General features: G+C 43.6%; 1 protein-coding gene across 6 annotated transcripts in view; it reads left to right on the forward strand.

Moving 5' to 3' along the window:
- LOC106582212 (LIM and senescent cell antigen-like-containing domain protein 1) overlaps positions 1 to 13,641 on the forward strand; it is an 82,172-nt gene extending 68,531 nt beyond the window's left edge. For 4 of the 6 annotated variants that reach the window (XM_045704681.2, XM_045704682.2, XM_045704680.2 and 1 more), the window contains exons 3-11: positions 2,925 to 2,991; positions 3,237 to 3,357; positions 3,589 to 3,738; positions 6,779 to 6,929; positions 7,830 to 7,922; positions 8,243 to 8,291; positions 8,472 to 8,547; positions 8,897 to 9,070; positions 10,923 to 13,641. In XM_045704681.2, the coding sequence (XP_045560637.1) occupies positions 2,925 to 2,991; positions 3,237 to 3,357; positions 3,589 to 3,738; positions 6,779 to 6,929; positions 7,830 to 7,922; positions 8,243 to 8,291; positions 8,472 to 8,547; positions 8,897 to 9,026 (837 nt within the window). In that variant the 3' untranslated portion in view covers positions 9,027 to 9,070; positions 10,923 to 13,641. Of the gene's footprint in view, positions 1 to 2,924; positions 2,992 to 3,236; positions 3,358 to 3,588; positions 3,739 to 6,778; positions 6,930 to 7,404; positions 7,498 to 7,829; positions 7,923 to 8,242; positions 8,292 to 8,471; positions 8,548 to 8,896; positions 9,071 to 10,922 lie in introns of all 6 variants that reach the window. The other 2 variants (XM_014165056.3, XM_014165058.3) reach the window with 2 other exon arrangements.

Here is a 13,641-nt window from a genome sequence, read left to right on the forward strand (position 1 = left end):
ACCAAGTTTAATTCTTCCCAAAGGGTCATTACAGCTGTAATTCAGACAAAAACATTTCACACAAGCACTGATATTTAACCCTTTCTCCTAGGCTGAGTCTCCTCCTCCACATCCGAACAGCAAATGCATCTCTGTTGCTAGACAGAACCTTAGTGATATCTCTTCTTCCTCACTTCATCTAACCTGACCTCTGCCCCAAAGTGCTCACTCCTCCCCAACTCAAGGCTGTCATGGTTATTGATACCAGACTGTGTGTCTTCTCCTCCCAGAGGATCTCTGATGGCTAACAATAACATACCCTGACATAATGTAAATGTTATACATTACCCTCTCTCCCTCAGTGACATTGTTAGTTTCTAAGATCTCCACCCGTCTCTCCTTATCAATGCCTGCCACATGTAATCGCTTCCCTGCACTCAACACATTCCAAGCTTAGTTGCACCCACTATCTACCTTCCTCCTATAACCCTTAACTTCTGGTGTAGACCCTCAACCTTAGCCCTCCATTAGTGACATGAAAAGGTAACATTCCATATTCTTAGAACCCAACACTTTGCAAAGCTTTCAGTTAGCCACTGATTCCTTCCAAACCACTCATTGTTGAATTTGCAATTTCCAACTTGTATAATGTTTGTGTCCGATACGTTTTATTTATAATTTTTCTTCATATGACAAGGATTGAAAACTATTTGCCAGTAGATTGGCAACTTGATTCATGATGATGACTGCTTGCTAGCTAAGATTTTGAAAGTATGATCTTGACCTTATCAAAGCCACTGTAGATATAACATGATTTGACATAATTTTATCTGTGGCCAATGACACTGAGCCTCCCTGGTTAGGCACTTCTAATGTAAATCTATGGCAGCACGCAAGGGCCTTGAATTTTCGAGCTCTCCCCATAGATTTTGCGGTGATGTAGTGTCCCCATGAGTGACACTGAGCCAATCACGGTGCAATTAGAGAACATTACAAACACCTACGCTCCGTATTTTCCGCTGGCTGCCCCAACACCACAGAAAGCACTGAGCTAGGCTGAAAAACCTGCATTTTGTAGCTGCCTTAAGAAAGCAAAAAAGAGACCATGTTTGTATGCGGCTTTATTACCCCAATGATTGGTCGGCACTGGCCGGGGTAGCCCACGAGCGGTCTTTCAATCACCCGTGAGTGAATGCACTTTTCAGATCAGAGCGTGGGTAGGTCAGCAATGGGGAGTTCCTGCTTCCTACAAGAGCACAAAACCTGTAGGCTACATTTCAAGCAGTCTTTGAAAAGCCAGTCAGGTAAAAAGCTTGTCTTAATTAAATGGGCAGTGTTGAATTTTGAGACAGGCTTGAATATGCAAATAAGCCAATAAGCAGAGGGTTAGCCTACATTATCTAATTCTCTGTATGGTAATAATAACACATTTTATTTTGTAAAGTGGTTTCTTGCATCATACAACACAAGGCAAAGCAATTTACAGTCACCTATTTGGCCCATGGTGTTAAAGACCCAAGTAAAAAATAATTCATTAATGTCAAGCCCTTCATCATGTAAAAACATTTTTAAAAGTCTCATGCAATGTAGGCCTGCGTTAACACCACATATATGCTACTGTAGGCTATATCATAGAAATGAAAAGCTATTTCCATTTGCTCCACTGGTTTTGTTGGTAGGCCTACATTATGCTGAAAAAGCTGTACAGGGTACAGCCTCAGTGTTCACTGTAAACGTGTGCCAGAAGTTGCACAACATTCTCACAACGTTCAAGTTTCCGCACAGTGCCCCAACAAATTAGAAGGAACATGACTTAGACTGTGTTTACACAGGCAGCCCAATTCTGATCTTTTCTTTTTTACTAATTGGTCTTTAGACCAATCAGATCAGCTCTTTTGCCCATAATTGTGCAAAGGATCAGAATTGACTGCCTGTGTAAATATAGCTCTCATCCATCTCATTCTATACAACAGTGTCTAGCCTGAAGTAAACCCAAGCCCCTTGTCCTAGAGACATTTATTGTGTTAGCCTCCTGGAATCCATAGCGGTGGAACTGCCACGTCTGTTTGCGATATAACAACAAACTCAGTTTTTTCCCCTCGGACATCATTGGACGTGCGATAGAACAGCAGACTGTAGTACTCCTCTCCTCCTTTCATAAACAAAAACAATAACAAGTGCACCTAGAACGACCAGTGGCACTATTTCACCAAATGCGGATTCCAGCTTTAAATTAGATGTATTACAAACTTTGCTTACATGGCCCTCATGCTCAAAACAACAAAATATGATATTATATGTATTTGGTACGGGTGGTAATATAAGAAGCTAAGGACGGAGACACCTTCACCTCCTGTCACAAATTTGATATTGGGTAAAGTGTATTAACTGGATGGACTCCCAACCTCACAGCACTCAGCCTAATGCATTACTGGCCCATTAGAAGCTTCCCACTGGTCAGAAACTGGTAGAATCAATGTTGTTTTCACGTGATTTACAGCAACAAAAACATTTGATGGCGTTGAATCAACGTAGAAAAATGATTGGATTTGCAAAAAGTCGTCCATGTATTATTTTTCACTCAACTTTGAATCTAAATACAATGACGTGGTGACATTTGTTATTGATTTCAGGTTGAATTCAAGTTAGATGACAACTCAACCAAATGTAAATCAAAACTAGATGTAGAAATGATGTCGGTACCCAGTGGGTTGTCTCTGAGTTATCCCACTCTCTCTCTCGTTCTGTCTCTGTCTGGCTGGCTTTTTAGGGGCAGCAGAACAGACAGGAGGCCAGACATCTCCAGCTGACCCTAGGGACCCCAGAGCTGTTCCCCGAAAGGGAGATCCGAGCCACAGACAGATCTGTAGACGTACAGGTCTATCTATGGCTACGGTATGTTCTAATCATTGACTGATTCTGATGCTTGTTCTCTTCTTCTGCAGTTTGAGGGCAGGAAGTACTGTGAGCACGACTTCCAGATGCTGTTTGCTCCCTGCTGCCACCAGTGTGGTGAGTACAGGAACTGCACCTACACAGTAGAATTATTAACACTGGTGGTGTTGTCTGAAGCTTAAGGTCATATTTGGTCTCCTTTAACCCTGCTTCCCTCACCTTGAGCCCTAGACACAACTGGGTAGACTTCTATCGCTAATTGCTTTCTTGGGCCAAGAGTTTTCTTTAGTTATTTCTCTCTATATTAACAGGTGGATATGTGTGTGCACCTGTTATATTCTATCTCCTCCTCCTCCTCCCAGGGGAGTTTATCATTGGTCGTGTGATCAAGGCGATGAACAACAGCTGGCACCCTGACTGTTTCTGCTGTGACCTCTGCCAGGCCGTGCTGGCTGACGTGGGCTTCGTCAAGAACGCCGGCAGGTCAGTCCAGAGACGTGGACTAGATCACTGATCAGCCATTACTGATTTAACACCATGGGATAGGGGACAGCAACTTTTCCGCTGCATAGCTTTTATAAAGCAAGGAGAAATCCCACACACTGTTAACACCCTCCTGTAGTTTTAATGTAGCAACATTATTTCAGCCTCTGGGTCAGGCTGAGCTCTCTTTACCAACATGTATATCACTCTCTATCTCTCTCCCTCCCTCAGACACCTGTGTCGCCCGTGTCATAACCGTGAGAAAGCCCGTGGTCTGGGGAAGTACATCTGTCAGAAGTGCCACGCCATCATCGAGGAGCAGCCGCTGCTGTTCAAGAACGACCCCTACCACCCGGACCACTTCAACTGCAACAACTGCGGGTACTCATGCTAGCAATATAAAAACAACTCCACAAACCCTACATACAAGTACTACTCAACCAAAACACAATATTTATACAACCTGCATTCAACCTAAACCCAAACACTGCTAAATCACCACACAAACGTCACACACCCTCTACATAAACCTAATGGTATGAATACAACCCCTGCCAAATCTTTACTCAACTTCTACACAACCTGTATGCAACCTATACATGTACTGTAGCCTACAGTTCAGGTGGGCCTTCGCTTCAGCAAACAAAGGAAAGGAGGGGTGCTCAACAACAATGACAAAAATCATGAGAAAGGCTTACCAAGAAAAACTTCAAAAAATACTCATTTGTGGTAGAAAGGAGTTGGAGCACTCAACAAAAAAAGCAGAGATTGATATATTTTAGCTCACCTTAGTCCATTGATCAGGATGGAACAAGTGACTGACATTTCTACGTCAAGCTGACGTCTTCCTCAGAGTGACCTGACCATTGCACTTAGCTCCAATTTATAGCCTAGTTGCCCATTGAGACACAACAAGGTAAGAAAATAATAATGATGATGTGTTTCAAGGTAAATGGCAAATTATAACAGAAAATAATACTAATAATAGTATTATTATTATTATTACAAGACCGCAGGGCCAGACGGATTACCAGGACGTGTACTGCGAGCATGCGCTGACTAACTGGAAAGTGTCTTCACTGACATTTTCAACCTCTCCCTGCTCGAGTCTGTAATACCAACATGTTTTAAGCAGACCACCATAGTGCCTGTGCCCAAGTACACTAAGTAACCTGCCTAAATGACTACCGACCTGTAGCACTCATGTCTGTAGCCATGAAGTGCTTTGAAAGGCTGGTCATAGCTCACATCAACACCATTATCCCAGAAACCCTAGACCCACTCCAATTTGCATACCGCCCTAACAGATCCACAGATGATGCAATCTCTATTGCACTCCACACTGCCCCTTCCCACCTGGACAAAAGGAACACCTATGTGAGAATGCTGTTCATTGACTACAGCTCAGCGTTCAACACCATAGTGCCCTCAAAGCTCATCACTAAGCTAAGGACCCTGGGACTAAACACCTCCCTCTGCAACTGGATCCTGGACATCCTGATGGGCTGCCCCCAGGTGGTAAGGTTAGGCAACAACACATCCGCCACGCTGATCCTCAACACGGAGGCCCCTCAGGGGTGCGTGCTCAGTCCCCTCCTGTACTCCCTGTTCACTCATGACTGCATGGCCGGGCACGACTCCAACACCATCATCAAGTTTGCAGATGACACAACAGTGGTAGGCCTGATCACCGACAATGACAAAACAGCCTATAGGGAGGAGGTCAGAGACCTGGCCGTGTGGTGCCAGGACAACAACCTCTCCCTCAACGTGATCAAGACAAAAGAGATGATCCCTGGACTACAGTAAAAAGAGGACCGAGCATGCCCCATTCTCATCGACGGGGCTGTAGTGGAGCAGGTTGAGAGCTTCAAGTTCCTTGGTGTCCATATCACCAACAAACTAACATGGTCCAAGCACACCAAGACAGTCGTGAAGAGGGCACGGCAAAACCTATTCCCCCTCAGGAGACTGAAAAGATTTGGCATGGGTCCTCAGATCCTCAAAATGTTCTACAGCTGCACCATCGAGAGCATCCTGACTGGTTGCATCACTTCCTGGTATGGCAACTGCTCGGCCACCGTCCGCAAGGCACTACAGAGGGTAGTGCGTACAGCCCAGAAGCCAACCATGGTTCACCTTCCTAGTCTTTGTAGCCATAAACACTTCCACATTTCACCAAGAGGAGGTGACATTGTACGTAAACTAAAACAGAGGCATTCTGGCAGTACTCAGACACTGTGGATCCTAAGGGTCTAAGATGATTTTTCACTGTCATCGTTTCTATAATGTTGTTGCCTTGATTTTTTGGGGTCTCTGTATCTCTGGATTTACGGATACCCAAATATCATCTATATTGAACTGGCCTATTGATTAACGAGACACACTATTCCTGTTATTATTAGTATTATTTTGTGTTATAATTTGCCATTTACCTTGAAACATATCATCATTATTATTTTCTTACATTGTTGTCTCAGTGGGCCACTAGGCTATAAATTGGAGTTAAATGCAATGGACAGGTCACTCTTGAGGTGATGTCAGCTTGATGTCAAAACATCAGTCACTTGTTTGCATCCTGTACAATGGATTAGTGAGCTAAAATAAATACATCTCTGCTCCAAGTCCTTTCTACCTCAAATTAATCCTTTTGGAAGTTTTTCTTGGTAAGCCCTTCTCATGTACTATCCCTGTCAGTGGTAGACACTGAAATTCTGAAATACAATCAAATCAAGTCAAATCAAAGTATATTTGTCACATGCGCTGAATACAACAGGTGTAGACCTTACAGTGAAATGCTTACTTAAAGGCTCTAACCAATAGTGCAACAAAGGTATTAGGTGAACAATAGGTAGGTAAATAAATAAAAACAACAGTAAAAAGACAGGCTATATACAGTAGCGAGGCTATAAAAGTAGCGAGGCTACATACAGACACCGATTAGTCAGGCTGATTGAGGTAGTATGTACGTGTAGTTATGGTCTCTCCACAGAGCTGCTATAGGCAGGGTATGTTTTCTGTAGCAGGATAGGACTTCTCAATTTTGGGTTTAGTAGAGTTTACCCCTGTACAAGTCAGCCAAAGGAGAGAAGAGAGGGAGGAGGAGGAAGAGAGTTGGGAGAGAGGGACTGATGATAGAAGAATGATTTAGATGACAGTTAAAAGCAGTTGAGAGGCACCTCCAACCTAACCAAACCTTTCCCGTAAGACTGCCTGTCCTTAAACAAACCTACAGTTGTCAGCTTGTCCTTGAGGTAGAAGTTGTGATGGTGAATATTCATTCAGGAAGTCTGCAGACGACTAATTCCTCTATGCAACACCGCCACTTGGTTTGTGTTGTGAATTCAGAACACAATAACCACCAGCCCACTAACAGCTGTTGTTGATGCTCATAAGGTTTGTCCCTCCTCTCCCCCTGTAGTAAGGAACTGACAGCTGATGCCAGGGAGCTGAAGGGAGAGCTGTACTGCCTGCCCTGCCATGACAAGATGGGCGTTCCCATATGTGGAGCCTGCAGGAGACCCATCGAGGGCCGCGTGGTCAATGCCATGGGCAAGCAGTGGCACGTCGAGGTAGTTAAATAAAGTTTAAATCAAATATTATTTAAAAAATCAAATTAAATTATGACATCACTCTTACAATATGGACCTGTTCAGGAGGTTGCAATGTTATGCTATTATGGTATTTTGTAGCCATGAGGTGATTACTACAATATTATTATTATTATTATTATTATCTTTGGTAAGTACTGCTTTGTCTGTCTTTGTCGCTGAACAACTATTATTTCCTATTATACAACAGCTGGTTTGGAATTCCCATTGTTAGAGTTAGTTCTATAATTCCTGAGAACATCACAGTAGAAATGTATTCAAGGGAGTTTGTATATGGTTCTGTTTCTACCCTGCTTTCATTTCATCTCTGTGGCCGTGTCTGGACTATCTCAGAATGGAGGATATCCTTCCTCTTTCTTTCCCTCTGACATTCCTCTGTTCATATATCTGCTGCCTTCTTTCCTCTCTACTTTTCTCCTCTTCCCCCCTCCTGTAGCACCATGTATGTGCTCTGTGTGAGCGTCCGTTTCATGGCTCCCCGTATTACGAGCGTGGGGACCACACCTACTGTGAAAAACACTTTAACATGGTGAGGGGTTAGTTAGGGTGACTGATGGGAGACCCTTCCTGGCTGCATTCTGTCCTGCTCTCTGTCTGGTCTGTGCTGCATTCTGCCCCCGGGGGGACCTCCCAGACAAACCAGGCTCCTGTGTCTGTCTGTCTGTAGAGGTGAGTGCTTCCACGGGGGGCACTCCTACCCTGCTGCTGCCCTCTGAACCCACTAATCTCAGACGGGACGGGACTGGTCTGGTCTGACTCCTAATAGGTCTGAACTAAACTAGACTGATATGGATTAAACTGACCTGTGCTGGTCTGTCTGTACTAACCTGTTGTGTGGGGCCATGTTGTATGTGTTTGCAGCATTTTGTGTGTGCTAAGTGTGAGAAGCCCTTCCTGGGCCATCGCCACTACGAACGCAAAGGACTGGCCTACTGTGAGACTCACTACAACCAGGTAATGTAGGAGAAGGCTGCACACACAGCCCAAGGTCTCTACTTAGTAACTCAATCCAATCCAGGCACTGTATTTTATTTATCTTTAAGCAAGCCTTTAAGTGATTGCATCTTGCTGTATATAATTTGAATGTGACCTCCAGTCTTGGCTAGTTTTATGGGACCATCTAGTGGTGGAAGTACAAATGTAGCAATGCAACAAATGAAGACTGTGAAGTGAATTGCATTGCTCTTGTCTTGAAGAATACAGTAAAGAGTAAAGACATTGTAATATGTAAAGGGAATTGCGTGCCTGGCTATTGACTTTCTCCTCTCCTACAGCTCTTTGGAGATGTCTGCTACCACTGCAACCGTGTCATTGAGGGTGATGGTAAGATATTATCACCAAACATCATATACAGTCAAACAAATATTGAATCGAATATGTCATATTCGTTTTATAAACTACTTGTAGCCTGGAAACCAGAGTATCTCTGCTTTCGCCATGTTGTCATTGTCTTGTCAGGTACACAGGCTAATGTATTTGACGTGTTTGTGTTGTGTGTTCCAGTGGTTTCAGCCCTGAACAAGGCATGGTGTGTCAACTGCTTCGCCTGTTCCACCTGCAACACCAAGCTCACCCTCAAGTAAGTCTGACTGAGTTAACACAGCAACACCATCCTGTGTGCTGACACATTGAAATGAGGTTAGACTCTCTTTGGGACTGTAGATTTCAATTCAATTGAAACCTTTCTTTCTGCTCTGTGCCCACCTGAAGCAATATCTCTGTCCTCTTCTGTCTCTCATATGTCTCTACTGCTCTACCTGTTCCACTGCACCTGTGACTACCTGATCTATTTCCCAGCTTTTCCATCTGCCTGTGTCATCCCTTTCTCTCTGTCCCTCTCTTTCACTTGTCCCTGTTTGTCTGTCCATATCCTCCCCTCTCCTCTTTCTTCCTCACTTCCTCCTCCTCCTCTTTCCTGGTTGTACCAGGAATAAGTTTGTAGACGTGGATCTGAAGCCTGTGTGTAAACACTGCTACGAGCGCCTGCCAGACGACATGAAGCGGCGTCTTGCCAAACGAGAAAAAGAAAAGAAGAAGAAAGTGCCCATGTGTCTATAAACCTCTCTCCTTCCTTTCTCCTCACTTCCACTTTCCATTCATTGGTTAGTTTTCATCTCCTATCCCTCTCTTTTTCTTGTGTTGTGCTTTCACTATCTATCTTTCATCCATCCACCCTGACTAGTCAGTTAAAAAAGGGTTTTAGACACAGAGATCAAATATCTGTTAAACATAAACTATGAACCATGCATTTTTTATCACCTCACATTCAACATCATTGTACTTTATCAGTTTTAGAGTATGAGCAATCAACGGAAGTAGAGATTAGACACAGATCATAAATAATGATTAATAACCGGTACAGATAGATAATTGGCCTAAGCTGTTATTTGCATCAGTACCGGTGTTTCCCACCAATGTTGACCATATTTAGGATCTCCGCAGGAAATGGTTAGTCCATATGGCCATTCCTCAACCAGACACACTTAGGGGATTAACAAAATAATTCAGCTCTGTAATAATGCTGCAATAATCAGACTGGAAGTCCTTTTCTCTCTGATCAGATGGTTGAGGCTAGAGGCATGTACAGTACGGTAGTGTGTATTTTGTCAGATCAGTCAGAGTGTAAAGAGAAGTCTTTGTTCACCAGATCCTGGTTTGTTTATGGGTAAAACACCAATTGTTTCCTGCCTCTGTGTACTGGCTGGACTGGATGTCTGATTTTTAAAGGCCTCAATGGGGAAGAGAGGAAGCAGATGGGTGAGAGAGGGAGCAGAAGTGGGAGAGAGGGAGCAGGAAGGGGAGAGAGGGAGCAGGAGTGGAAGAGAGGGAGCAGGAAGGGGAGAGAGGGAGCAGGAGTGGAAGAGAGGGAGCAGAAGTGGGAGAGAGGGAGCAGGAAGGGGAGAGAGGGAGCAGGAGTGGAAGAGAGGGAGCAGGAAGGGGAGAGAGGGAGCAGGAGTGGAAGAGAGGGAGCAGGAGTGGAAGAGAGGGAGCAGGAAGGGGAGAGAGGGAGCAGAAGTGGGAGAGAGGGAGCAGGAAGGGAAGAGAGGGAGCAGGAGTGGAAGAGAGGGAGCAGGAGTGGAAGAGAGGGAGCAGGAAGGGAAGAGAGGGAGCAGGAAGGGGAGAGAGGGAGAAGAAGTGGGAGAGAGGGAGCAGGAGTGGAAGAGAGGGAGCAGGAAGGGGAGAGAGGGAGGGGAGAGAGAGAGCAGGAGGGGGAGAGAGAGAGAAGGACGGGGAGAGAGGGAGCAGGAGGGGAAGAGAGGGAGCAGAAGGAGGAGAGAGGGAGCAGGAGGGGGAGAGAGGGAGCAGGTGGGGGAGAGAGGGAGCGTGAGCGAGTAAGCAGAAGGGGGAGAGAAGGTGCAGGTGGGGAGAGAGGGAGCAGGAGGGAGCAGAAGGGGGAGAGAGGGAGCAGAAGGGGGAGAGGGAGCAGGAGGGGAAGAGGGGAAGCAGAAGGAGATAGAGGGATCAGGAGGGGGAGAGATGGAGCAGGAGGGGTCAGAAGGGAAGAGAGGACGCAGGAGTGGGAGAGAGGGCGCAGGAGTGGGAGAGAGGAAGCAGGAAGGGTTTAGAGGAAGCAGGAGGGGGAGAGAAAGCAGGAGGGAGCAGAAGGGTAGAGAGGAAGCAGGAGGGAGCAGAAGGGTAGAGAGGGAGCAGGCGGACCAGAAGGGGAAGAGAGGGAGCTAGGGGCTAGCAGAAGGGGGAGAGAGGGAGCTGGGGGGGAGCAGAAGGGGGAAAGAGGGAGCAAGAGGGATCAGAAGGGGGAGAGAGGGAGCAGGTGGGAGAAGAAGGGGAAGAGAGGGAGCAGGAGGGAGAAGAAGGTAAAGAGAGGGAGCTAGAAGGAGCCGAAGGGAAAGTAGTGCTAGAGTTTAAGACTTGTGATATATAGATAGATAAATGAAAGATAAATAAAATCAGAACCCTGCTCATAATGATTGTGTTTTTGTCTCTCCCTTACAGGAACAAGTTTGTGGAGTTTGACATGAAGCCAGTGTGTAAGAAGTGTTACGAGAAGTTTCCTCTGGAACTCAAGAAGAGGCTCAAGAAGCTGGCAGAGACTGTGGGCCGGAAGTAGACAGACACATGCTAGAACAGACGAAAGTGATATCGGAGTGTTTGAGCAAGCACATGACCTTTGTTCTTGGCGTAAATTTAGGGATTAAAACCACTCTACCCAACCCCTCATAGGTTGATGAAAATCAGATTTGCAATATCCTTCCGTCCTTTCATGCCTGGTTAAATAGTGACATCCCATGAGCAGCGAGAGAGACTGTACACAAGAAAGGGTCATCCCCAAATTAGTGCTTTTGTCTGAATACATATTCATATTATATTCATATATATCATTGATATACTTATCTCATATAATTCATCATTCTTTTAGCTTAAAATTTCCCTTCATAACCCAACTTGCATATTTAAGTATGCATCAATGGTCTTGGTATTTTGTCAGGTGAATAAAGAGTATTGATAAGGTTGTTTCTGCCTTAGCCAACTACTTTATCATTGTCATGCCATACAAGTAGAAACAGAAAGACACCTAGGCTATGTTACTGATGCTACACATAATCACATTACTGTGCAGCAGAACTGGATCCAATATAAATATATATATATATATAATATACAGCACCAGTCAAAAGTTTGGACACACCTTTCATTCAAGGATTTTCCTTTATTTTTACTATTTTCTACATTGTAGAAAAATAGTAAAGACATCACAATTATGAAATAACACATATGAAATCATGTTGGAACCAAAAATCCCAAATTTGGACTCATCAGACCAAAGAACAGATTTCCACCAGTCTAATGTCCATTGCTCGTGTTTCTTGGCCCAAGCAAGTCTCTTCTTCTTACTGGTGTCCTTTAGTAGTGGTTTCTTTGCAGCAATTCGACCATGAAGGCCTGAGTCACGCAGTCTCCTCTGAACAGTTGATGTTAAGATGTGTCTGTTTCTTGAACTTTTATTTGGGCTGCAATTTCTGAGGCTGGTAACTCTAATGAACTTATCTTCTGCAGCAGAGGTAACTCTGGGTCTTCCTTTCCTGTGGCGGTCCTCACGAGAGCCAGTTTCATCATAGCGCTTGACGGTTTTTGCGACTGCACTTGAAGAAACTTTTAGTTGTTGAAATTCTCCGAATTGACTGACCTTCATGTCTTACAGTAAAGATGGACTGTCGTTTCTCTTTGCTCATTTGAGCTGTTCTTGCCATAATATAGACTTGGTATTTTACCAAATAGGTCTATCTTCTGTATACCACCCCTACCTTGTCACAACAACTGATTGGCTCAAATGCATTAAGAAGAAAATAAATTCCACAAATTAACTTTTAACAAGGCACACCTGTTAAGTGAAGTGCATTCCAGGTGACTACCTCATGAAGCTGGTTGAGAGAATGCCAAGCGTGTGCAAAGCTGTCATCAAGGCAAAGGGTGTCTAAATTTAAGAAGGATGGAGGCCACTCTGTTCTTGGGGACCTTCAATGCTGCAGAAATGTTTTGGTACCCTTCCCCAGATCTGTGCCTCAACACAATCCCTTGGTTTTTGCTCTGACATGCACTGTCAACTGTGTCCAAATCATGTCCAATCAATTTAATTTACCACAGGTGGACTCCAATCTAGTTGTAGAAACATCTCAAGGATGATCAATGGAAACAGGATGCACCTGAGCTCAATTTCGAGTGTCATAGCAAAGGGTCTGAATACTTATTTAAATAAGGTATTTCTGTTATTGCTTTTCCATTATGGGGTATTGTGTGTAGATTGATGAGGAAAACATTTGTTGAATCCATTTTAGAACAAGTCTGTCATGTAGGGGGGTCTGAATACTTTCTGAATGCTGTGTGTATATATATATATATATATATATATATATATATATATATATATATATATATATATATATAATGTTTAAATCTATTTCAAATACTTGAAGATCACTTGATTTAGCTTGCTTATTATAATGGAACCATTGGAATTGTGCCAAAATTACAAACTCTGCCCACCCTGTATATCAGTAAGCTAAATCAAGAGCATGTCAAGTACTTGAAGTATCTGATGTTTGAACAGTACTATTTGACCCAGATCTGCTGGGAAGCTTCTTGAGAAAGTAGCCTCCATCCCCGCAGTGCAGGTCATATAGAAACAGAAGAGTCATATTCATACAAGAGGATTGTGTACATTTTTCAGGATGTATTGAAATATTATCCAAAGATAATATTGAATGAGGTGACACGTGTATGCGTATCTCATATAGAGATATTTGGGCGTCCACAACATTGTACATGGCGTTATATTTATATGAATGTACAATTTTCATATAAATATGTAAGATCTATTGTCACTGAAGGGCGTTTTTTACACTGTTGGATGACAGATGTTTGTTTTTGTGTTTCACAGTCAATATGCTCAGAATAAACAACACACTTTTATATAATAGTAATGGAATCAAACAATATCTGGCAATAATTTTCTTCATGCTTTACATGTCATGCATTATTTTGTCTTTTGAAATGGAAAAATAAACATTGCGGACACAAACAATTCCATTGATATATGGATTTTCTTATAATTGCAATGTCCATTTTTCCTTTTGGTGTGTATTAAAGTGGATGTATGAGTACTGTAAGATGTGGGAATGCAACCGGTCTGGTAATAAAAAAATAAGTATACCCA

This window comes from Salmo salar, chromosome 21 (genome assembly GCF_965601325.2).
Source record: "Salmo salar chromosome 21, fSalSal1, whole genome shotgun sequence".
NCBI lineage: Eukaryota > Metazoa > Chordata > Actinopteri > Salmoniformes > Salmonidae > Salmo > Salmo salar.